The 25,321-nt window shown below is 54.9% G+C and overlaps 1 protein-coding gene across 1 annotated transcript in view; it reads left to right on the top strand.

Moving 5' to 3' along the window:
• GRM4 (glutamate metabotropic receptor 4) overlaps positions 1-23,145 on the top strand; it is a 131,639-nt gene extending 108,494 nt beyond the window's left edge. The window contains exons 7-11 of the mRNA XM_023540198.2: positions 2,471-2,671; positions 2,938-3,074; positions 7,100-8,035; positions 15,492-15,738; positions 22,466-23,145. Of these exons, the coding sequence (XP_023395966.2) occupies positions 2,471-2,671; positions 2,938-3,074; positions 7,100-8,035; positions 15,492-15,738; positions 22,466-22,515 (1,571 nt within the window). The 3' untranslated portion in view covers positions 22,516-23,145. The remainder of the gene's footprint in view (positions 1-2,470; positions 2,672-2,937; positions 3,075-7,099; positions 8,036-15,491; positions 15,739-22,465) is intronic.
• The last annotated feature ends 2,176 nt before the right edge of the window (positions 23,146-25,321 follow it).

The raw sequence follows: 25,321 nt of genomic DNA, 5'->3' as shown, positions 1-25,321 counted from the left end.
AGCAGCTGAACTCTTAACCACTGTGCCACCAGGGCTCCACTTTATACGCTTACTTGTGTTTATACCTGTCTGAGCATGTATATGTGTATAGACCTGTGTGTAAATGCACACAAGTTTGTGTGTTTGCTACTGTATATGTCTAGCTGTGAAAATACATGAATGTAGATGGGGTTGCCTTTGTGTACCCTTATGTGAAGGAGCCACTTCAAGAGTGTGTATGAATGAACGTGTGTAGAAGCGTGAGAACTAGGAGAATGGCAGCTGGGTGGAGTGAGTTGTGGAGAGGTGAGGGGGGAGACCAGGAGGAACTCTGATTATTTCAACCTTGAAAACTCATTTCAATTACAATTTACAACCTGCAGACAAAGGCTGCAGTCGCCGTAGTAACCACAGCTGCGGGGTTTTGACGGAGAAAATCCTCTCCCGGATTGTTCCCCAGCTGGCTGTCACCCTTGGCAGAGCCAAATGCATCTCTGCCTCACTGTGCCCCAGGACACAATTAGGACATCTTCAAACTGTTGCTGCTGTCAACGCCGCCGTGTGCCTGGAATTCATCTCCTCCAATAGTTCTCAGAAATGTGTGTCTTCCTTCCTTCCAGAACTGTGGTGCCCCTGCCTGGGTCTGGGGGTCCTGCCCGTCCACGAGAGGGGATATTCTGACTCCCCCACTCCCCTACCACCTACCTCCTCTAGACCTCCAAGCAGGAGGACCTTAATTCTTGGTGAGGCCTGGCCAGACGGTGGAGGGCAGGGCCTGGGCAGAAGGGAGAAGGAGGCAAGTCAGGCGCTGGAGGGGTGAAGTGCGGGAGAGACAGTTCGGGGAAGTGGAATCAAAGAGACCTGGGCTCAAATCCCACCTCTGCCACTTACCAGCTTGGTCAATCCACAGGTTTGTACTGAGCTCCTGCTAGGTGCCAGACTCCTTCGAGACTCTGGACATATCATGAAACCACCTGCAAACCTCAGTTACCTCCTGTGCCATAGGGGGACAGTCAAGCCTGTCTCCCAGAGCTGTGAGGAAGAGAAATGCCAGGCCCACGAAGGCTCTGGGTGACGTAAGGAGCCAGGGTCGGGGGAGGGGGGTGGCACAAGGACAGCTGCACCAGCTATGGGCACAGCTGCTACCTTCTTCAGGCAAGGCAGAGAGTCTTGCCTAACTTGTATTTGTGATTCCCACCCCCTCAAAGCCCAGTGTGAGTGTACTTTGGACCCATTATTTTGCTTCGCCCCCATCTCAGTTCAGGCCTTCCCAGACTACTCTAGCCTCTGGGTCTCTGTTGGCCACTTCAGAAGCCCACCCCATTCTGACCACTTAGCACATATAATAAACCCATTGCTGTTGAACCGATTCTGACTCATAATGGCCCTACCGAACAGAGTAGAACTGCCCCATAGGGTTTCTAAGACTGTAAATCTTTATGGAGGCAGATTGCCGCATCTTGCTCCCGAGGAGCGGCTGCTGGGTTCAAACCTCTGACTTTTGTTTGGCAGCCGAGTGGTTTAACCACTGCACACCAGGACTCCATTTAGCACATTTAATAACGTGCACTAATTACCTAATCTGTGCCAGGTATTTTGCATGCATTATCTTATTTAAGCCTTATAACAGCTCTGTAGGGCAGGGTTATTATCCCCTTTTTACAGTTGAGGTGGCCAGGAGCTTGCACGGGCCCCGGGGCAGAGAGGTTGGGCGTGCCCGGGGTAGGCGCAAAGGACAGAGGATGAGGCGGGGAGGTCAGATCCCCAAGGCCATGGTATGCTGGGGATCCGCTGCGGAGTTTGCAGTGGGAAGGGGGTAGGGCTGGGTTCCGCCTTCTGCAGAGTTCACTCACCCTGGCTACTGAGGGGGTTTATTGAGGTGAGGGAGGCATGGGTAGGGATGATGGTGAGTTCTGCTGTCTAGGGCAGCTGGAAGCTAGTGAGGCCATCAGGAGGTCTGCATTTCGACCCTTGAGAGGCCAGTCTCTCACCATCTCTGAGCCTCAGTTTGCCCTCTGTACCCTGGGGTGGGGTCAGTGTTCCCTGGAGCCGGAGTGGCTGCACAGGCTGCCTATGGGTGAGCTGCTTTAGGGCACCGCTCCCCTCCTTGACAGATACAGCTCTTCTCCTGCTGTTTCTCAGCCTATGGGAGGGGCAGCCTCTCCTGTAATTACCCCAGGCTTTTTTTTTTTTTTTTTTTTTAGGGAGGGCAGGGGGCAGCCATGGCTACAGGAGATTTCCTGGATCACTGCCTTCCCTGGGGCCTTGAGAACTCTCTCCTTCACCCTCCTGGGGTGTTCTCCAGGTGCTTCCATACAACCATCACTTGGGGTGATGGAGAAAGCACTGGGCAGGAGTCAAGAGACCTGGGTGTCCACCTACAGGCCCCAGGAGGTGACCCTGGCTCTACTCCACCATCTGTGGGGGTGGTGGGCTAGACCGGAGTGCAGTCGGCCTCAGGGGTGCACCCACCCTGGGTATTTCTCTGCAGACCGAGAACGCATTGGGCAGGACTCAGCGTACGAGCAAGAAGGGAAGGTGCAGTTTGTGATTGATGCTGTGTACGCCATGGGCCATGCGCTGCATGCCATGCACCGCGACCTGTGCCCGGGCCGCGTGGGGCTCTGCCCACGAATGGATCCTGTGGACGGCACGCAGCTGCTCAAATACATCCGGAGTGTCAACTTCTCAGGTGGGGGCGTGGTGTGGGCACTGCCCTAACCACTATGTCCTGGGCCAAGCAGTCAGCCAGGGGGAGGGGTCTTCTGGGACTGTACGAGGGGTAGGGGTGGGTGAGTCTCCTCAGATGTTCCCAAGAGGTGGAAACTCCCAAGAGGTTTTATGGAGGGGTCTCCCCAGGGATGTCTATGCTGTGAGCTAGGCAGGAGGAAGGCTCAGAGTCCTCCCTGCTCCTGGGCAAAGGCTCAGCCAAAACCCTGAGTGTGATGCTCCCTACAGGCATTGCAGGGAACCCTGTGACCTTCAATGAGAATGGAGATGCCCCTGGGCGCTATGACATCTACCAGTACCAGCTGCAAAATGGCTCTGCCACGTACAAGGTCATCGGCTCCTGGACTGACCACTTGTACCTCAGAGTAAGTGCCTGGCAGGAGGGAGGGAGGGCCTCAGGGGGCAAGAAGTCACTCAGGACAACCCACTTGGGAGGGGTACCCAGGGAGGCAGCTACTGATAGCCCTGGCCCTGGGCTCCAGGCTGTCAGCTGGGGCTTCCTTCCCAATGACCCCTCCCAGGCCTCAGAGCACCAGAGAACCCCTCCCCAAAAGGGAAGAACAGGGCAGGCTGGACTTCTGCTGCCCCCTTGGGCCCCTCTCCTTGGCCACTGCCTTTGGACTTCATGCTTGCTACCCACTCTCAGGGGTAGATGAATTCATACTAGAGTAAAATGGCTAAAAGGTTTAGTGGGTGTAGGGGGGATGGTGAGGAGAGAGAGGACTACATTTGAACAAAGTTTTACAACAAAAAGGCATAGGCCAGTGGCTAGTGGGCAGAGAGCTCTTTCAGAATTACTTCCCCAGTCCCTCAAAGCACACAGGTGACAATGATCTCCCTGGGACTTCTTCTGGATCCCTCTAGCCACTCTTTGCTGATCATGGAATGTCCCAGGGATGTGGTAACTTTCCTCTCTGGCCTCAGTGTCTCAGGCTGTGACATAGAGTGTTTCTAGAGGGAAGGGACTCGTGGCTCATTCCGCAAAGACATGCCCTGTGGGCTTGGCTCCTACCTTGCAAGCGCGAGGGGGTGAGCTGTGCTCGGCATGGGTACCATGTGATGTCTTAGATGGACCAGAAAGACTCAGGAGACCCAGGATTACCCGGCCTTGCTCCGTGATCCTGGGAGAGTTGTGTCACATCTCTGCTGTCTCCCTCTTGTGATAGTCTCTTCCAGTGAGAAGCCCCTGGAGCCCTTCAGAGCACTTGCCATACATGATCTCATTTAGCCCCGACAGTCTTCTAAGTCAAAGGAACTATTGCAGGAAACCAAGCCCTGGGGAGGCAGAGAACCTTCCTTAAGGCCACACAGCGTGGCAAGGCCAGAGCTTTCTCCCATTTCTGTAGTAATGTCCTCAGACTTCCGAGGGGAGAGAGACGGTGGCGGGGGGTGGGGCAGGATAGGCAAGTGGGAGCACTTGGCAAAGTGAGGATGATACGAAGAACATACAGGCATGGGCAGAGCGGTGGAGGCCAGTGTTAGCAGCTGCTAGTACTTATAGAGCACCTGCTGTGTGCCAGCCACTGTTCTAAGCATGTTACCTTATTGCGAGATGATAGCCCTGTGAGGTAGGCACTATGATTCCCATTTTACAGATGTGATAACTGAAGGCAGGGATACTGTATGTGTAAGTGACAGTGGACTGCGGCCCTAAAAGTCCCCAGTGATACAAGGCCCCTTCACCCAGCAAACTGTCTCCATGGCTCCGTGGCTTATCCTGGCCCAGCCCACCAGGCCCTCCTAGTCCTCTGTTACTCCCACCCCTATAAGGACCAGGTGGGGTTGAGATGATGGAAGGAGGTGAGGAGGGATGGACCTTACCTGCCACATCTTCCCTACTTTCCCCTTGAGCGGCTCAGTCTGGGCTGTGCTGTGGAGGCATAGAGCAGGCAAGGCTCTAGGGTCCAAGGAAGAGGCCTCAGCAGCCTGGCCACCATCCTCCCCCCGGGTCTGAAAGTGAGGGGGCCTCTCATTGCCAGCGCCCTTGACCTCACTACTTGGGTACAGTCATTCCTTCATAGATTCCACAGAGACTTTTTGGGCCTCTATTATGTGCCAGCCCTGTTCCAGGGGCTGCAAACTCAGCAGTAACTCAGGAAATCAACACAAAAGCCCTTGCCTTCATGGAGCTGACGTTCTAGCAAAATACTGTCGAATCTCATTATTTGCAGTAGTTATGTGCTATAAAGTGCCCGTGAATACCGAATTAGTGAATAACGAACTAGCCTTGTTCGTGCTTAGCTGGGAAGTTTTCATCACTCTGCCCACGTGCATGTCTGCGAAAGTGCCGCAGGTATTTTTAGTGAAAGGCATATTCGTAAATCTGGAATTCAGAAATTATTGAGGATCAATTGTATAAAAATATTCCCGTACAACTTCTAAATCGAAGCCACTCTCAGTAACAAAAGACCACGCGGCTTCATATCCACTATCATTGGATCAGTGGGGGAAACAAAGGCTCAGAGGGGTCAAGGCGTTTGCTCAAGGGTACACAGCACGCATCAGCAACAGACCTGTGATCCACTGTGATCAACAGAACTGCATTTACTGCTCTTTCCACTGGAAACCAGTTAAAAAAAAAAAAAAAAGCAAAACTGAGTTCCATAGGATTTCCAATGGCAGATTTTTTGGAAGTAGATCACCAGGCCTTTCTTCTGAGGTGCCCCTGGGTGGACTCGAACCTCTAACCTTTTGGTTAACAGTCAAGCATGTTAACTGTTTGCATCACCCAGGGATTCCCTTTCCACTGGAGCCAGAGATTTTTCCAGACTGGAAATATTTCCCCACCCACATCACCCCCTGTCCTCTAGGGAAAGGTCTTTCTCCCTGCAGCCTCACAGCTCCAGTGCTCAGGGTTTTTCCTGCCTCATCATTCCTGCAAGATGCTTGCACTGGTCATTGCTATACGCTTAGGCTTTCAGGGCCACACATAGCCCTATCATGCCCAGAGCCACAGGATATCCTACTTCCTTGAGGTTGTCTTCCCACCATACCTTGAGGGCATCTTTGGATTCTTTGTCCCACCCCCAACTTCTCCTTCAGCTCTGAAAACCTCCCCATGTCCTGAACCAACTGATTATCTATCGTCCAGGAGCGAGCATCTCACACGTAGCACAAACATGGCACCAGCCTAGCCAGTCTGGCTGCGCTCTAAGAATAAACTCTTTTCCTAAGAGCTCCCCTATTCAGAGCAGACTCTTTGAATAAGGCTCCCCAGTGCAGTCAAACTCCCTTTGCCCAGTGCCTGGAGTTCTTTTGGGCCTCTCACTTGCTTTCCAGAATATTGGAATATATTCAGCAGGGCATTACAGAGGTCCTGCGGCTCCTTTGCTCACAGTGATTGTGTCTTCAGAGACACGTAGCTGTGACTAGCACTAATTTGAAGCAAAACGTAAAGAAACGCTAATCCCTAGGCACTCATTAAGGAGCGAGCCCCGGTGGTGTAGCTGTTAAGTGCTCAGCTGCTGACCGAAAGGTTGGTGGTTCGAACCCACCAGTAGCTCCGTGGCAGAAAGACTTACCGATCTGCTCCCCTAAAGATTACAGCCTAGGAAACCCTATGGAGCAGTTCTACTCTGTAACACATGGGGTTGCTGTGAGTTGAAAATCAACTCCACAAGCATGTGACAACAACAGGCACAAATTAAGTCCCCTCTGATTAAACCTTTGCTTGTTGCTGTCTGCTGAACCCATCTCCCCATGAGGCTCAGGGCAGGCACTGTGGGCTGAGCCATTCGACAACACATCAGTCACTCCAGTGTGCACGCAAATCACCTGGAGGGGGAGGGTCTTGTTAAAAAACGCAGATTCTGAGTTCCGTAGGTCGGGTGTGGGGTCGAAAGTTTGCATTTCCAACAAGCTTCTGGGTTGCTGCCGACGCTGCTGGCCTGGGGACCACTGTGAACAGCACAGCTTTAGGGGCTGGGAGTCAGAACTTCTGAGTTCTCTCCGCTTGGTCGTTGATACCCCACACGACTCTGGGCTGTTGCTGCTGCTCTCTGGGGCTTAGTTTCTCCATACACCCTTTCAGATTGTTGGATTAGGTTGAGATTCACTGTAGGTCAGTTGTGTCTGAATCATGCAGAGAAGCTTGTTTAGATCCAACTGTCTGATTTGGCAAGTTTTGGTGGGACTGAGCTAGGTTTTTAGTGATGTGGCTGCTAACCGAGAGGTTGGCAGTTCAAATCAATCAGCCGCTACTTGGAAACCCTATGGGGCAGTTCTACTCTGTCCTGTAGGGTCGCTGTGGGTCAGAATCGACTTGACGGCAACGGGTTTTGGTAACTGGGTGATTCAGGTGTGGGGCTATCGGGTGCCACCCAGTGGGAGGGTCCAGGGTGCTGGGTAGCAGTGTGTCCTGAGGCTGGCTCCCCGGTCCTGTCGTTGCCAGATGGAGCAGATGCAGTGGCCGGGGAGTGGGCAGCAGCTGCCGCGCTCCATCTGCAGCCTGCCCTGCCAGCCAGGCGAGCGGAAGAAGACAGTGAAGGGCATGCCCTGCTGCTGGCACTGTGAGCCCTGCACAGGCTACCAGTACCAGGTGGATCGCTATACCTGTAAGACGTGCCCCTACGACATGCGGCCCACGGAGAACCGCACGGGCTGCCGGCCCATCCCCATCATCAAGCTCGAGTGGGACTCGCCATGGGCCGTGCTGCCCCTTTTCCTGGCCGTGGTGGGCATTGCCGCCACGCTCTTCGTGGTGATCACCTTCGTGCGCTACAATGACACGCCCATTGTCAAGGCCTCGGGCCGAGAGCTGAGCTACGTGCTGCTGGCAGGTATCTTCCTGTGCTATGCCACCACCTTCCTCATGATCGCCGAGCCTGACCTGGGCACCTGCTCGCTGCGCCGGATCTTCCTGGGCCTGGGCATGAGCATCAGCTACGCCGCCCTGCTCACCAAGACCAACCGCATCTACCGCATCTTCGAGCAGGGCAAGCGGTCGGTCAGCGCCCCGCGCTTCATCAGCCCTGCCTCACAGCTGGCCATCACCTTCAGCCTCATTTCCCTGCAGTTGCTGGGCATCTGTGTGTGGTTTGTGGTGGACCCTTCCCACTCAGTGGTGGACTTCCAGGACCAGCGGACGCTCGACCCCCGCTTCGCCAGGGGGGTGCTCAAGTGCGACATCTCGGACTTGTCACTCATCTGCCTGCTGGGCTACAGCATGCTGCTCATGGTCACGTGCACCGTGTATGCCATCAAGACGCGTGGCGTGCCAGAGACCTTCAATGAGGCCAAGCCCATTGGCTTCACCATGTACACCACCTGCATCGTCTGGCTTGCCTTCATCCCCATCTTCTTTGGCACCTCACAGTCGGCAGACAAGGTGAGGGGCAGGGGTGGGTGGTGGGTGAGGGTGAGAACGTCGTGGAGGGCGATGAGCAGGGGGCAGCCTCTGCCAACCCCAAGGAATAGCTGGCTGGCCTCTCACCCTGCTCCAGAAATGCCTTCTTTCATGCCTCTTTCTGCCTTCTCTCCTATTAGTTGCATGTTTTTTCTGTGGGTTCTGGGTTTTTTCTCCCTTCCTTTTCTTGTTCTCTCATCCTTCCTCTTTTCTCTCTCTTTCCCTCTCTGTCTTATCTCTCTCCTTTTTTCTTTTCTTCTTTCCTTCCTTCCCTCTTTCTATCCTCCTCTCTTTCCCTCCCTCCTCCTCTCCATCCCTGCCTCCCCTCTCCCACTCCATTTTTCTCCTCATCTCCTTCTCTTCTTTCTTCCCTCTTTTCTTTCCCTCCTTCCTCTCTCCTCTCTATGCATGCTGCTGATCTCCCATTCTTCTGTCTTTCGTAGACTCTCCTTCCCCTTACCTCTCTCCCTGCTTAGCTCCCATCATCCATTCTGCCCCTCCTTTCTTCTCCCTCCTCTGTCTACCCTGCTTTCTGGGGTCCCCCTCTCCCCAACCCCAATCTGCCCCAAAAGCCCAGGAGCCTGGGTCCTGGCAGTGCCATCAGAGGGCCCTTCCCTCCCTTGACTGGAAGCTTCAGAGGGACCGCCTTCTACTGTCTCTGTTAGGCCATTCTCCTGGCCTGGTTTGAGGCTCTGGGCACACAAGAAGGGTCTTGTGAACTCTGCCCACATCCCAGCACCTGCACTGCCTGACCAACTGGGAGGCCTTTATCTTGAAGCATTGGGAGTCACTGGAAGTCAGAGGCCAAAAACGGGGATCACATTGGACCAAAGACACCAGCTCCTGGTCCAAGCTCCATGTCTAACTGTGGGACCTAGGGCAAGCCTGCTGGCCTCTCCAGCCTCAGTTTCTTCATCATTAACTTGGGGCCATGATCCTTGCCCTGCATCCCTTACAGGGTGTTATAATAATCGAACAATGCAATGGAGTAGCTTATACCCTATTAGGAGGCTGGAGAGGTGGGAGCTGAGGAAGCCAGAGGAGCGTGGTAGGGACAGGGTCAGAAAGGTAACTGGGCAGGTGGTGTGACCGAGGAGGCTGTGGGAAGGATGTTGGGTTTTTCTGTGAGTAAGAAGGGAGCCACTGTGGGCTCTGAGCAGACGAGAGGCGTTGTCTGATCTCTGTTTGAAAAGATCCCTCTGGCTGCTGGGCGGAGCACTGAGGAGGGCAAAGGCAGGAGCAGGGGGACGAGTGCAGAGGTCACTGTAAGAACCCAGCCAAAAGATGCTGCTGGCCTGGATGAGAGTGTTGGCAGCAGATGGTGAGAAGTGATAGATCCCTGATGTGTTTGGAGGTAGAGCTGGCAGGGTTTCTGATGGATTGTGTGTGGGGTGGGAGACAAAGAAGAGTCAAGGATGGCTCCATGGTTTGGGGTCTGAGCATCAGAAGGAAGGAGTTTCCATGTCCCAAGCTGGGGAAGACAATGAGAGGAGTCCTACGTGCTCAGTGTGGGATGCCCATTGAACATCCAAGGGGTGCTGTTGAGTCAACAGCTGAAAATTGGTTGAGTCTGGAATTCAGGGACGAGGTCCTCGCTGGAGATGTAATTGTGGGAGTGGTCAGTGTATGGATGGCATTGAAAACCGTGAGCCTGGGTGTGAGCTGAGGGAGGCTTGGCATTCAGTAAGGCCCCACGGCAGCCTGGTAGGTATTACTATCCCCACTTAGAGAAGAAGACATGGAGGCACAGAGAGGTGGAGTGACTTGCCCAAGGTCACAGAGCCAGTAGGTGGCACAATTGAACTTGACCTTGGCTATATCTCAAGAGCACCCGTTTCTGCCCCTCTACCTCTAGCCCACACTGTTCCCTGCAGCTATGGGACACCTCACCTGCCCCCGGATTTCCTTGGTAGATGACCACCTCTTCTTCAACAACTCCTCAAGGGCAGGAGCTCTGTCCTTCACTCTGAATCCTTTGGGTCTGGATTGAAGAGCCCTGTGGCATGTCTGCCATTGGTGGCCCTGTGGATTGGGGAGCTCCAAGAAGCAGACCTGGGGCCTGGCGGTGAAGAGCCTGAGGTCTGAGACCAGGCTTAGCTCCAGGAGGGTAATGCCACCCTGCACATTTGGGCCAAAGCAACCACCCCCTGTACCCAGCCCACCCTGTGAGCTGTGTCTCCCACCCCTACCAGGCCATCAGGAAGCCCTCCCTGCTGAAGGCAGGTACAGGCAGAGCCTCCATGCCCCTTAGCGCCCATGGGGTCCACAAAGCCAAAAGGGGAGGCCACCCCACACCTCAGGAAGCTGGCAGCTTGAGAAATTACCCTCAACAATGCCAGGAGGCCCTTCCTCAGGGAGTAAAGGTACACAGCTGCAAGGCAGACAGCATGGTGGTTAAGTCTCCTCATTCCACCTTCCCATAATTCCTCTGTTGCCTGCCAGCACCTCGCTCCCCATTGTGCTGCTGAACCTGGGTATCAGACCCTCGCACCTCCAGATGCTGGGGCCCAGTCTCCTTCACCCCTTCCCACAACCCAGTCTTTCCAGATAACCCACTGCCTCTGATTTCTCCCTTTTTAGGAGGCTCCCCTCACCCTGAGAAGGAGCCTCTGAGGCGATCTCCTCTGAGAGGCGCAGGGACTTGCCCCGGGCCACAGAGCAGGCTGGTTTCACCTGTGTGACCCTGTGGGGCTTAAGACCTTTGCCCCCAATGGCCATGTGACCTGGGACACACCTCTCTCCTTCTCTGGGCCAGGGTCTCTGACTCGGGATGAGGAGTGGACAAATGAGCCCTGAAGTCCCTGTCAGTTCAGACCAGCAGTCTTCTTAGAGGCTGGGGCAGCCCTGTGCTGCTCTGGGGGCCGTATCTGTGCCATGTCATGCCCGGAGCTATAAACAGCCCCAGTAGAAGCTGCAGGCCTGGCGACGGAGGGTGTGTGTGCAGGTGGAGTGGGGTGGGGCTGCGAGGATTTATGGTGTGTGTACAGAAGTGTGCAGGTACAGATATGTATGTGTACAGATATGACCGTGTGCACGGTCAGTGGTGGGTGCGAGGGATGTGTGTGTGTGTGTGTGTGTGTGTGTGTGTACGCCTGCAGATTGAGTGGGGGTGGGTTGATGTGTGTGTCGAGGGGTTTAGGGCTGCTGGCGTATGTACGAGTGTGCAGATTGAGTACATATACCCTGAAGTGTGTGTGCACAGGTGTGTGTACAGACGTATGAGTATAGGTATCATATGTACCGGTGTATGCGTGTGCTCAGGTCTGTGTGCAGATGTGTGTGAGTGACTCTGTGTGTATGTGTGTGTGTGCACTCAGGTGCATGAAGGGGTGTGTGTGTCTGTGAGCCCAAGTATGTCTGAGCCAGGGCTGAGTGTGCAGCTGTGAGTTCAGGTTTGTGTGTGTGTGTGTGTGTGTGTGCATCTGTATATAGGCATGCATGAGCAAATATGTGTGTGTGCAGAATGTGTGTGCACACACACGTACGTGCTCAGCTGAGCGTGTCCCCCAGGGTGCAGGTGCAGTTGCAGAGTGAGGCTGTGCCGCGCCGGTGACCAGGCAGATGGATTTGCCAGCATTAGCCCGGATTTCCAGGGCTTAACACCACAGCCATTTGGCATTACCCTGAGCTGACAGGAGTGGGGTTTCTCCAGTGTGTGAGGTTACTGCTCAGCCAGGCTTGGGAAGGACATGGCTGGGAAGCTGGCCAGGTGTGGGAGAAGTTCTTTGTCTGGTCTGTACAGATTCTAAGGATCCCAGTACCCCTCAGGGTTCGCCTGGGCAGAAGCACAAAGCAGGCAGTGCACCCTTACCAGGCCCTTTCAGGGCCCCTCCCACCCTGTCCTCACCGGGAAATTCATCATCCATATCTATAACCACCCCTTTCCGTGCCCTTTGCCCCACCCAAGGTGACCTCTGCCCTCCCCCATCATACCCAGCTCTGACAACCTCCTTTCCTCTGGGGAGCACTTGGTTAGTGAAAACCCTTAATGCAGGATTCTTCACAGATGCAGGTTGGAGTGTAGCAAGGGCCTGACAAAGAGAGGAGAAAAAAAAAAAAAAACCCGTTGCCGTCGAGTCGATTCTGACTCATAGTGACCGTACAGGATGGAGGAGAACTGCCCCATAGGGTTTCCAAGGAGTGCCTGGTGGATTTGAACTGCTGACCTTTTGGTTAGCAGCTGTAGCTCTTAACCACTGCACCACCAGGGTTTCCGAGAGGAGCAGGAATGGTAAAATTTCAGGCACCACTGAGCTGGGAGATGGGTGAATGAGCAAGAAGGTGAAATCGCATCTTGAAGGCCACCTCTCACTCTGCCTTCCTTTAAACCCCTCGTATGTATCTCGGTCCCAACCCTTCAGGGGTGCCCCCCATCTCTAGAGGACCACTGCTTCTCTGACGAAGGCTAACAGGTTACTACTGACTCTTGGTGACAGTGTGCATGGGGGCTCCGGAAGCAATGTCCTAGCCAGAGGCATGCCTCAGTGGTGGAGTGGGAATACCAGAACCTGGAGCAAGGAGAGAAACTGGGGGATGGGCAACCCCACTTCTGCCGTGCGCAGGGCTGGCCACCCCCCCAGGAGCCCTCACCCCCATGTAGTTGGCACCTGTGGCTCAAGGAGCACATGGGCGTCATGCACCAGCCATGATTCCTTGCCTTTTCCTTTGCCTTCCATAGAAAGGATACCCTGAGCCTCAGAGGCTATGTTCCTCAAGCATTCCGGGGTGGCTGGAAAAATCCCCAGGGCCCATGTTGGGAGGGAGAGGCCCAGCAGACAGGAGTTCCCCAGAGAAGCTTTGCTCAGATTTGACCTGTTTACACCCCTCCTTAGATTTTTGTTTGCAGAAAGGGCTCCTCAGCTGAAAAGCAAAATAGAACAGAGCACCCATGACTGGCTTAGTTACATAATTTGCAGGGTCCAGGGCAAGATGAAAATGTGAGGCCTCTTGTTCAGCAATTATTAAGAATTTCAAGATAGTGGCAGAAGAGCATTAAACCAAGTGTGGGGCCATTCCCAGCATGGGGTGCTGTGCACCTGCACAGATTGCACACTCCTGCAGCTGCCCCTGCTTGTGTGAACGGCGGGGCCTCTGCTACCTGCAGAGGGCAGAACTTGCCAGCATCCCATAGTGGGTCAGGGCAGAGTGGAGTCTGGGACCCAGGCTCCCAGCCCCCAGTACAGGGCTGTGTCTACTGCAGGGCTTGCTCTGTTCAGAGAGGTGGCCTCCACCCCTGTATCCACCAACTCCACCGGGGCCCAGTTGCCTCATCAACAAGGTGGGGGCAGAAGCTCTAAGATAAGCATCTGACCTGAAAACACAATCCTTATACCCAGGAACCCCCAGTCTGAGAGGAGAGGCAGCCTCTGTCCCCCAGGGAGCCCCCAATCTAATGAGGGAGACACATCCCTACCCCTAGGAAGCTCCCAGCCTGATGGGGAAGACTCAGAGAATAAGCCCAGGTCATTGTTGTTTCCTCCAAGGGGTCCGTTATGATACCCTGGAGTCTGTCCCACTACCCACCCTGGCCACTGACCCATGTCATGGGGTGGGAGAGGGGTCAGCACCTTCCCACTGGCTTGTCATGGCCTTGCTGCTGTCCAGGTGCTGGGAGCAGTTCTGTGCCCCTGGGTGAAAGTGTGGCTGTGAGGTCTGGAAATGCATGTTTGTGTCTGGAGGGGCGTGAGCCCCTTGGGGATCAGGCTTCAGTTTCCTCTGGGCTTGTGACATTTTCCTGAATGGTGGCAAATGAAACAACCTTGCCACACTCCCAGCCGCCCTCCCCGTAGAGCCCTGCTTGAGCTGGGCCACTCCAGCCTGGAGGTGTGGCTTAGAGGAGCATCAGCTTATTGGCTTGGGAACAACATGGCTGTCTGGTGTGCTCCCATGTCCCCTCCCCTGCTTGCAACCACTAAAAGCAAGTTCCATGTGGATTCACAGACTATGCTTGGGGTAGCCTTGTGGTTTGGGTGAGGTAGTTGCTATCATCCCATTACTGATGAGGAAACTGAGGCCCAGAGACGGGGCTGGGCTTTCCCAGGTCACACAGTCTCCGGTCTGCCTCTAACTCTCTCCTCCCAGACCCTAGAGCTTCTCCAGCCCTTCTCTTAAAGTAAGAAACCTGGGAGAGGTGGCTAGAAGTGTCCAGCCCTTCTCTCAATGGTGGGAAACCTGGGAGAAGTGGCTAGAAGTGAAGGCCTTCAGATTCAGGGTCATGAGGCATTTGTGGAGGGGGCAGGAGATGGGGAGGAATATGAGAATGGGAAGACTTGGCCCCTGCCCTCCAGGGACTATCAGAGAGGCCAGGGTCCCTGTGACTTCAGGGAGCAAGTCCAGACCTATGTCCACACTGCTGGTCAGGGTGCAAGGAATGAAGCCTGCCATGGAGGGGTGGAGCAAGCCAGGGGTCAGAGAAGGCTTCCTGGAGGAGATGGTACATTAGCTGGAAACCAGGAGTCATGGGCAGGCCCAGAAACAGCAGACCAGGGTCGGGGGCAGAACATTTCCTGTCCCCCAGTGCCCAGGCCTAGGGAGCACAGCCTGGGTCCCCCCTGGCAACACCCTGGCCCAGGGGGGCCAGAGTGGCAGCTCAGCTCTGAGAGGACCTGGAGGGAGAGGAGGAGGGAAGGAAGGGGATCCCCAATGGGGACATTGGGAATTGTTGGGCCCTGCCTGGAAGGCCCCACTATTAGAGAATAGATTATCCAACACCCAGATTAATGGGCTTTCATTTTGCTAAACATCTGTCACTGTTAGTGCTGGCGAGTGAGCGTGAAATGAGCTTTGACTGTGCTGCCACCGTGGATCTCACTGGGCGCTGTGGCTCCCATGCCACTGACCTGTTTAGCACGGGGTAGCATTTGGGGGGTGGCAGTCCCTGAGTGGGGGGCCAGGTCCTAGAGGCTGTGTGGCACAGCCATTGGGAGATGCCCCAAGGCAATCCAACAGGTGTTCATCTCCCAGCCCCGTGTAGGTTCTTGAGGGTGGTCAGCCGTGGACCCCTGAGGGCTCCTTCTCGCAGATGCTTCCCCCAAATAGCATATAATAATCACAAATACTTATATGGCACTTACCACGTGCCAGGCATTGTTTTACACATTTTTAACATTTGTTAAGTCTTTTAATCCTCACACCAGCCCTGTAAAGAAAGTACTATAATTATCATGCCTGTATTATACATGAGGAAACTGAGTCACAAGGACGTGACTTGTCCAAGACCACACAGCTAGAAGTGGTGGAGCCAGGATGTGAACCTGTGAATTCTTGTCTAATGTACCACCTCCTCACTGTCACACCACGCTTCCTCTTGGCTGAAGCCAGCGGGGCACAGGGCGTCTGTCCCTGCTGTGTGTGTCCCCCGGGTGGGCGTTGGGCCGGGTCAGGGCCCAGCAAGGCCAAGGCAAAGCCCGCTCTGACGCCGCCCCTGGCCCGCCCCCAGCTGTACATCCAGACGACAACGCTGACGGTCTCGGTGAGTCTGAGCGCCTCGGTGTCCCTGGGGATGCTCTACATGCCCAAGGTCTACATCATCCTCTTCCACCCGGAGCAGAACGTGCCCAAGCGCAAGCGCAGCCTCAAAGCCGTTGTCACCGCCGCCACCATGTCCAACAAGTTCACGCAGAAGGGCAGCTTCCGGCCCAACGGCGAGGCCAAGTCCGAGCTCTGCGAGAACCTCGAGGCCCCAAGTAAGCTCCTAACCCCGCCCCTCTCCCTCTGGGCTCGCCCAGGCTCCGCCCTCTACGTGGGGACTGTGGGGGTGTGCACCTGGCCAGCAGCCCTGCCCCAAGCTGACCATGCTACATCCCTAGTCTTCCCTTCTGGGGGAGGGTAGGGAAGGGGGACATTGACAGAACACCGAGGCCATAGGAGGGCAGCCAGAGGGAGTTCAGAGAGAACCTCGAGGTACCAGGTACCCTGTCTGCCCCACCTACTCCTGGTAGCCCTGAGAAAACCTCAGGGTCCCCTTTCCCACTCCACTCTAGCCATGCTCTTCCAGGGATCTCTGTCCCATGTGGGGTGAGGCTTTTGGGGGCCTGGTTCATGTAGGTAGACGAGATCCTGGAATTTGTTAGCCCTGGAGCCCACAAGGAGCCCCAGTGGCACAGTGGTTAAGCACTTGGCTGCTAACAGAAAGCCCAGTGGTTGGAACCCACCAGCTGCTCTGTGGGAGAAAAGATGTGGCAACCTGCTTTTGTAAAGATTTACAGCCTTGGAAACCCCATGGGGCAGTTCTACTCTGTCCTATAGGGTTACTATGAGTCAGAATTGACTCGAAGACAAAGAGTTTGGGGCCCATCTCTTTGCCTGCTCCCTTTAAGTCCCTCTGGGGAGAAGGGGTTATCTGGAGAGTCCCCCTCCTCACTGGAAAGGGGGGCCCTGGTGCCAGAGCAGCCGTAACACCCCAGCTTAGCTTTGTCCAGCTGTCCCCTAGCAGGGCCCTGAGAGATGGGGACCCAGGACGTTGCCAGGCCAGGATGGATAAGTGAGGGGGGCAGGGTGAGGTGATGTGTCCTGAGGGAGCGTTCAGAGGTGACCTCAGTAGTAGAGAGGGTCGGGACTGCTGGGAATGGGGAGAGCAGGGACAGGAACTTCGATATCTTAGCATCAGGCCCAAGACCTGGGCAGGATAGGGCCCTCCAGGGAGGGTTACGGGAGGGAACAAGCCCACCATCTTTGCCAACTCTCTGTTCCTGGAGCCAGCCCTGTGTGGGTGAGGAGAGACAGACAGAGAGGGGCAGGGAATGTGGGGGGCAAGTTTGCACCCTCCCCCTGACCCAGGTTCCTCTCAGGGGATGAGTAAGAGTGGTGACCATTTCTTGAACCCTTACGGTGTGCCAGATGTACTATGTGCCATTTTTGTTCTCACGGCAACCTTGAAAGGCTGGTGTTTTTATCATCTGGATAATACAATGAGGGAACAGAGGCTCAGAGAGGCGAGGGACTCACAGAGGTCACACGGCCAGCAGGTGGCAGGGCCGGGACCTGACTTCTGCTGTGGTCTCCTCACTGCCTTCGAGTCCTCAGACAGAGAGGCCTCTGCCCTGGGGTGAGGCCTCAGGGACTGCAGCCTGTGGAGTGGGCCTCCATGGGCTTCACTTCTAGCTGCTCAGGGTGGGCAGTGGACCTCTGGGCCTTCTCCAGACTAAGGGGTTGCTGTGCCCACCTCAGCCCCACTGCAGGCTCTGGCTTCCTCCCTGGACACTCTGTAAATGGCCCAAATGGCTTAAATGGCAGATTCTCCTGCCTCCTCCCCTCTCTAAACGTCTTGGGGAGCCCTATTGGTGGGGGGAGGGAGGAGACACCCCCTCACCCCTCCAGAGTTTTAGACCTAGGCACCAGCACTCTGTTTCCTCCCTCCAGTGTGGGGGAACGGCTAGATATGAACATTTTCAATGGCAGCGGGAGGGATAAGGCTAGACTACAGAAGGCCCAGAGCAGAGTCTCCAAAGATCAGGCAAAACAGGAGTCCTTTCCACCACTGTGTTTGGGCTGGAGGCAGGGGACAGACCGAACAGGTCCCCTCTTACAGGGTCCCTGTCATGGGGCTCAGGGTGATGCATCTTCTCTTCCATTCTCAACATTGTTTGCATAGAGGGAACATAAACTGTGAAAACTCGGGAAGTCCCTTCCCACATCCAAACAGAGCTTTTCATATCCCGCAGCCTCTCCCCTGCTGAGCGATCTTCACAGCAGGCCTGTGAGCCCAGAGAGGATGAGTGACTCTCCTGAGGTCACACAGCAAGGTGGTGGCTGGCTAGCCACTGTGCCCCACCACAATGTGTTTCATGTGGCCTTCCTGTCTCTGGGGTCCTATCCTCTGTGGCAGGTGGGCAGTGTAGCTGACTTCTCACATTTCTCTCTCTGATTGACACCTGCTGGTGACTCTCTATGTGCCCTGTCCCCCCCACCATGACCTCTGCTTTCCTTCCAGTCTTGCTGACCTTTCAGAGTCCCTGCTTCCCCCCACTGTAGCCCTGAGGCTCCCCTCGGGTGCCCCAGGCCCTCCACACTGAGTGTCCTCCCAGGACTCCCCAGTTCAGGCCTTTTGTGGCCATACAGATGTCCACAAACCCCAAGGAAGCCCCTAAGCAGAACTTTTTCCTGAGCAGGAATTCCCTCCCTTATCTCCTGCCCCGTATTCCTGCCCTTTCTTTTCCTCCTTCCCATGGAGATTTGCCCTTCCTATGTCGTGTTCCTTCAAAGCCCATCACACAAGCTTCTCTCAGGTGCTCTGAGACCTAGTGGGCATTAGCCCCTGTGAGAGCACAGTATCTAGCTGGAGCGAACCTTGACCCCAAAGGGTGACCCTCATGGTTCTGGGACAGGCCAGGCAGAATTATAGGGGCAGTGGCCTCCACAGAGGGCTCTGGTATTTGTCACCTCTGCCTGTGCTCGGACCAGTCACCTGGGATAGGTGACAATTCCCACCCCCACCAGACAAGGAGGGGTGTGGAGGCATGGAGAGGGGAGACCCACATTCCCAGTCCCTGCTTCCTGCAGCGAAGGATGAGAGCTCTCCATCTCCCCTACCCCCCAGCTAAGGCCAAAGGCCAGCACCCCTTGTCCCCACTGTCTCTCAGCTTGGTGACAACAGGGGTCATGGAGGCCAGGCCGGATACAGGTGATTAATTCTGGGGACAGCCAGACTGGGGGTGTGTGAGCAGGAGGAGTGGGGAGGTGTCACTCCTGTGGAGCAGGGACATTTTTCACTCTGTCACTGGCAGGCCACGTATCTTTAAACAAACAACAGAATAAATAATTTAGGGGCCCGATTGCAGGCAGATTGGACTCGGAGACTTGGGGGCGACAAATGGGAGCTGTCAGCTCATGCCTGCCGTTGCCCAGCTAATTGTTATCTGAGACAGGGTGACTGAAAACCAGCAGCAAGGGCCTCTTGTCAGCAACAGGCGGCGGTGGGGTGGGTGAGTCCAGGGGACCCTCCCTCCCTTGCTCCCCCTCCTCTCTGGCGCACTGAGGATGCCCCTGGAGCGTTGCTGTCACCATCCTCTCCTCATCATTGTGCTTATTTTAGCCCTGCCTCTTTGCCCAGCATTTTGCAAGGTTTAAAGTGTATTGTCATCGATCCCTTGCCCAAGAGCCAGCTGAGGGCTGATTATCAACCCCATTTTACAGATGAGGGAATTGAGGCTTGTGGGGCAAACTCATCGCTCCTGTTTTCCAGGTAGTGATACTGAGGCTCAGTTGAACAGCTTTGGGACCCGCAGCGGTGGTTGAGGGTTGACTACCCCCCGCCCCCTCCATTTGGAGCCCATGAAGTGAGTTTTCTAGAGAAGGCAGCTCTAGTCTTCTCTAGCCTGACTGGCTGGCCCTGTAGCCACGCCCTAGGCTCTCATTTGCCTGTAGTCAGTGAATATTTTGCTTGCTGCTGCTGTTTCCCTTCACCTCTGAGCGTGGAGCCACTGACGGGTTTTACAGGTTTGGAAATGCAATTTTATCAGTTCACCCAGGGGGTGATGGAGCCCTGGGGGATTGATTCTCACCAGCCTCGCCTGCAGGGGAGAGATTCACAGAGCTCTTTTTCCGACAGTAGGTGATTGGGTGGGCGGGGAGCCCCTCAGGAGAAGTCTAGGGGAAAAGGGCCTCCCCTCTTGCATTATGGGCAGGAAACAGGCCCAGCAGAGAAGAACCTGCCTAGGGTCACAAAGAGAGATTCAGACCTCACTGCAATTAGAATCCAGTCTCTTGCCTCCAGAGCACTATCTGGTTGTCCTCCCACCTCCCTTCCAGAACCTTCTGTCATCCCTGGGTGTCCCAGCCTCTAGCTGCCTAGCTCCTTTCTCTGGGTGCACCCTAGTGCCCAGGCTACCTCCTGGTTGCTGCCCCATCTAATTTGACCTATCCCATGTGCCTCTCCTTGGTCATCCAGCACCCCGAAGGGAAACTGGTCATTTTAGAATGAACCTGGGGATTCTTTGTGAACTATAAGATGCTGTACTATGTTCCTATTCTTCTCCTGGGTGTCGTGGGCACCATTTCCTTCCATTAGCACCTGTCCAGATATCACCTAAAGCTTGAAACTTCCCTGCCATTGCACAACCTCAGCTTGAATATTTCTGCTGACAGGGAGCTCACTACCACATAAGGCTGCCCATTCCACGCTTAGTTCTTCCTTAAACTGAAGTGAACTCTGACCCTCATGCCTGCCCCATTGATTCCATGGTGTGCCCCTCTCCTCACACGTTTGCTTCTTCCCACACAGGATGGTCTTCTGATAGTTGGACACAGCAATCCTGCCTGTATTAGTGAGCTTCAGAGGCTCCAGAGTAGACTGGCTCAAATAAGACAGAATTCTAATTCTTTCTGACTTAATAGTACATGAAGGGTGGGCAGGTGCTGAGGACCCAGGTTCTTTCCATCTTGTTGCTCCATCAGCTCCCAGAGGGTCGTCCTAGTCTTGATGGTTGAGACCGGTTGACCTCCATGTCTCAACTGCCTGTGGAAGGGGAATGAGAGGAAGAGCAGGGCAAACAATCTCTTGTTTTAATTAAATGACAAGAAAGTTGCACACAGCCCTTCCACTCACATTTCAGTAGTGAGAATATAGTCACATGGCCCATACTTAGCTGCAAGGGAGGCTGGGAAATCTAGTTCTTAATTCAGCCATCACATGCCCAGAAAAACCTGGGAGAGAGGATTGGAAGGGATGACTTGTGGTCCACCACACTGCTCCCCTGGTTTCCTCTTGTCCAGGCCAAACGCCCCTGGCTGGCCCAGCAGATGGGACTTCCCTCCCAGAGCTGACGGAGTCTGACAGTGGATCAGAGCAGCTTTATGACAAAAGGCATCATGATTTTCTTCCATTCAGCCTCCTCTCTCCACACCAGCAGGCCAACCCCCATGCCGGGCAGCATTATTGCCACTGAGAGAAACTCCTCGACCTCCTAAGGAGGCCCTAAACCCTGGCAGGGCAAAGACGTGGCGAGGGGTCGTGGGACAGAACTGAGGACCAGTCAGGTTCTTCCCCTCTCTGGCCTCAGTTCCTCATCTGTCCAGTGGAATACCACCACGCCATTGCAGTGGAGCCGACCCCCACTCGTGATGACCCCATGTGTGTCAGAATATAACTGCCCCAAAGGGTTTTCAGTGGTTAATTTCTGGAAAGTAGATCTCCAGGACTTTGTTCCAAGGCTCCTCTGGGTGGACTGGAACCTCCAACTTTTGGTTAGCAGCCAAACCAATGCATATTAACCTCTTGCACCACCCAGGGACTTGTCAGATAAGACTTGGCCTCTTCACTGGGCTGTTGTGAAGTCTGAACTTGGTGGGGTGGGGAGTGGAGGGGTGGACACTCGTGCTGCCTACAAGAGCTGACATCACCACCAGCTGTGGAACCGTCATTGGGCCAGGCCTGGTAGGGGAAGGGTCCCCAGGGGGTGTGACCAGGAAATGGGAGATACTTGGACAGGCAACCCGGTCCCAGCCGTGGGATGAGTAAGGGCCAGAGGGACAGCTGCAGGTAAGGGAGGCTCAAGGCTGAGGCCAGAAAGGGACACCAAGAAATGGAAAGGGGATGTTCAGAAATGGGAGGTGGTCCAGGAGGACTTACATTTCCTTGGGCATTGGGGGCAGAGGGTGGAGTCAATCATATGCCTCAGTTTCCATCCAGAATCATCCCTGGTCCTTTCAAGGCCTCCCTCTTGTCTTATTTATTTCTCCTGTCCCTACTCCTTTCCCCTTCCCCTAGACCACCATCCTAACGTGTTTAATGTTTAATATATATTCTTTTCGTGTTCTTCCAAAATGTGTGTTGTTGAACTTCCTTTGATAATATTTTAAGGTTATATAATTATGTCATAAAGGAAAGTGATCCTTTTCAACTATGGTGGAGTCAGGGGCTCCAGAGTGGGGAAGCCCTCACGGAGAAGTGGAATTTGGGAAGGAGTGCTCGAAGGGTCGAGCTCAGTCAGTGATTAGAGCCCACCAGCCACTCTGCAGGAGAAAGATGTGGCAGGCTGCTTCCATAAAGATGACAACCTTGGAAACCCTATGGGCAGTTCTACTGTGTCCTGTAGGGTCACTGTGAGTCGGAATTGACTCTATGGCACCAGGTTTTTTTGTTTGTTTGGCTTGAAGGGTGGGTCGTAGCTAGAGAGACAAAGTGAGGAGGGACAGGAAGGGCAGGCAGGCAGCCTAACACAGCGAGAATAGTGTCCATGAGGAGGAAGTCCGGGCCCTGGCCAGTGGGGGTACAGCTGGAGAAGCGACTGGAGGACTCACGGCACTGGCACGTGGTTTCGGGGAATGTGATCGCACAGTTCAGGAGTCTGGACTTGGTGCCCTAGGTGGGTGGGGGAGCTACGGGATGTGCTTGTGCGAGGGGGTGCCTGTGTGGAAGGGGTTCTGAAGAAGCCACTCCTGACTCCTTGATGCCTCTCGTCTTTCTCCTTCCAGCCCTGGCCACCAGACAGACCTATGTCACCTACACCAACCATGCAATCTAGCGAGGCTGCTGGAGCCGAGCAGCAGAAAGAGGACCCGAGACCCTTGTGGATGGTGCATTGGGCCAGGGCCACGCCAAAGGGCCCCGCCGATGTCCTGCCTGCCCGTGAGTGCCCACGGACATGGCTTGGTGCTGAGGACAGCAGAGCCCCCAGTAGTCACTGCTGGGCAGCCTGGGCAAGCCAGGTGGATGGCAGGAGGAGAACGAGGGGCCGGGGCAACTCAGGCCCCCCCAAGAACCTGGGACCATTGCCCTTCTGGCCCGAAACCAGGAAGGCTCAGGTGTGTGGGCCCAGTGCTGGTTACCCCTGCCCGTCCGTTCCCGTCTGTTCCATGGGTGACTTTTTCTGTTTCTATCCCTGCCTTTATTTCTTCTTATCTCGTTGTGTTGCCGTCTTTTGTCTCTCTGTGTCTGTGTGTGCTGCTTTTTCTGTACATCCTCCTTTCTTTCTGGATCTTGTCCCTGCCTCCTCGTCCACTCTCCATCCCAAGGTCTCTCTGTTTTTCTCTTGTGCTCCACTTGTGTCTCTCCTCTCCTGTGTTTTTCTTTCTTGTCCTCCTCGGCCCTCCCTCCTGGCCTTTGTTTACGTCCACCTTTCCTGCCACCCTGTCACAAGTCACCAAATCTTCTATGTCACAAAAGAGAAAAAAGGAAAAAAAAAAAAAAAAAACCAAAACACAAAAAGCCAAAACAAAAACAAATCTCGAGTGTGTTGCAAAGTGCTGCGTCCTCCTGGTGGCCTCTGTGTGTGTCCCTGTGGCCCGCAGCCTGCTCGCCTGCCCTCGCCGTCTGCTGTGTGTCCTGCCCGCCTGCCCCTCCTGCCGACGACACGGAGTTCAGTGCCTGGGTGTTTGGTGATGGTTATTGATGACAATGTGTAGCGCATGATTGTTTTTATACCAAGAAGATTTCTAATAAAAAAAAAAACATGGTTTTGCACCCTGGCTTCACATCCACTGAGGGTCCCCAGCAGTGGTACCACAGGCTCAACTTGAAGCAGGAGGGAAGGTGTTAGAGGGAAGGAAGAACTGGGTGATGGAGATGCAGGGCTTGTGGGCCAGTGGAGGCTGCTCCCTGGGTTTGGAATGAGTAGAGGTGTGGTGGGGTCTGGAGAGGGGGGGCAGGGTACGTGTGTGTGTGTGTGTGTGTGTGTGTGTGTGTGTGTGTGTATGTGTTTAGGTTTCCAGGTAAGGGCCTGGGGCATTGCAGATTTCAGAAATCAGCACCTGGTGGTCCCCTAAGTAAAAGGGCTGCTCTGTCCCCTGCCCTGCAGCCCCGTTGGGTACCATTTCTCCTCCACCCCTCCTCTCTCATGTCCCTCACCCTTGGGACCCGTGCACACACCCTCAGCTCCTTCCAGCCAGGAAGTGCTTCTCCTGAGAAATTGGCTTCCTGGGCTACCAGCACCGACAGCCCTCCTCTCCTCTTTATCTTATCTCCAAGTCTTGGGTGCTAGGAGGACGTGTCTGTCCTGGTGGTCAGTGTGTGCTGCAGGTGTCCATGTGTGTCCTTGACTGTACCTGGGTCCCCAAGTCCATGGTGGCACAGGTGTGTGTGTATATGTGCTTTGGCTGGCTGGCTGTCTTTGCTCTTGGCACCTCCATATACACGCTTGTCTTGTGTGAGTGTCTGGATGCCTATCTGTTTAGCTGAAGTGGGTGTGAGTCAACATCACACCCACATCATGAGGACTCCTGCCCCAGGCTGGCGGCTGGCGTGTGAGCATGTGTTCACCACAGCTGACTTCTTGGCAGGGTGGGAGGTGTGGAAAGGCAGAGGGGCTGGGCTCTGCCAAGGGGAAATTATAGAGCCTGAGACATAATGAGGCCACAGCAGCTGGAGCCCAGGCTGCCTCTGCTGCCCCCTCTTGCCCTGCCCCTACCCCACCCCCAGGCCTGGCACCTCCCACCTCATGCTGGCTGATGGGTGCAGGCCCCATGAGGGACTGGAGGGACTGGGTGTGTGTATGGGGTTGTAGAGGAGAGTTTGGGAGCATTAAACCCTACCAGATATTAGTGCTCCTGATAAGCCCACCCTTACTTCTGGCAGAGCAGGGGTCTCAAACACACCTGTGCTCAGGAAACCTACTCTCCCCCGAGGGTCTGCATGAGACTGTGTGGGCAGTGCGTGACACCTAGTATATGGCCAATAAATACTCATGTAAGGGAAGGGCGAGGAAAGAGTGTCTCTCACTCATCATCTTGCTTGGGCAGGATGGCCCCTAAGACTGCCACCAGAATAGACTCCCTCTAGCCACAGCAGGACAAAACTAGTTGTTTGACCAAGGATATTTGCGAGAAGCTTCCAGGGCAGTGTGTATGTGTGTGGTGTGTGTGTAGGTTGATGCAGAAGGGTGGGGTGAGGCCAGCTCTCCCCCTTGGTGATTCCCTGACACGCCTCCCCTGGCCCCTGCCTGACCACTTGGTCCCGTCTGGCCCACTTCCATTTTGAAATGGTTGAGGCTCTGAGGCCCAAGATTAGAACGCGTGGCCTGGAACCCAAAGGTTTGATGCTGAGCCCAGGGCTTTCTCAGGTGTCTCCTCATCTGTGGGGCCCCCATCGGGGAGGGTGAATGCACCTTGCATGGGAGCTCGTTAGTCTCCTGAGCTGGAGAATCACCTTCTCTCCAAGGGAATGCTGCTGCGCTTCCTCTGCTCTGCTTGGCACTCAGGAGAGGCACTGGGGAGGCTCTCCTTAGCCCGGGGGAAGGGGACCAAGGTCAGCCTTCAAAGCCCCTGTGCAGAGGCTGAGAGGGGGGAGGCTGAGGGAGCAAGCTCAGGATGGGGCTTAGGCCCATCAGGTATCCC

The sequence above is a fragment of the Loxodonta africana genome, chromosome 1, assembly GCF_030014295.1.
Source record: "Loxodonta africana isolate mLoxAfr1 chromosome 1, mLoxAfr1.hap2, whole genome shotgun sequence".
Lineage (NCBI taxonomy): Eukaryota > Metazoa > Chordata > Mammalia > Proboscidea > Elephantidae > Loxodonta > Loxodonta africana.
The sequence above is the reverse complement of the archived record's forward strand: the minus strand, read 5'-3'. Positions and strand labels throughout refer to the sequence as shown.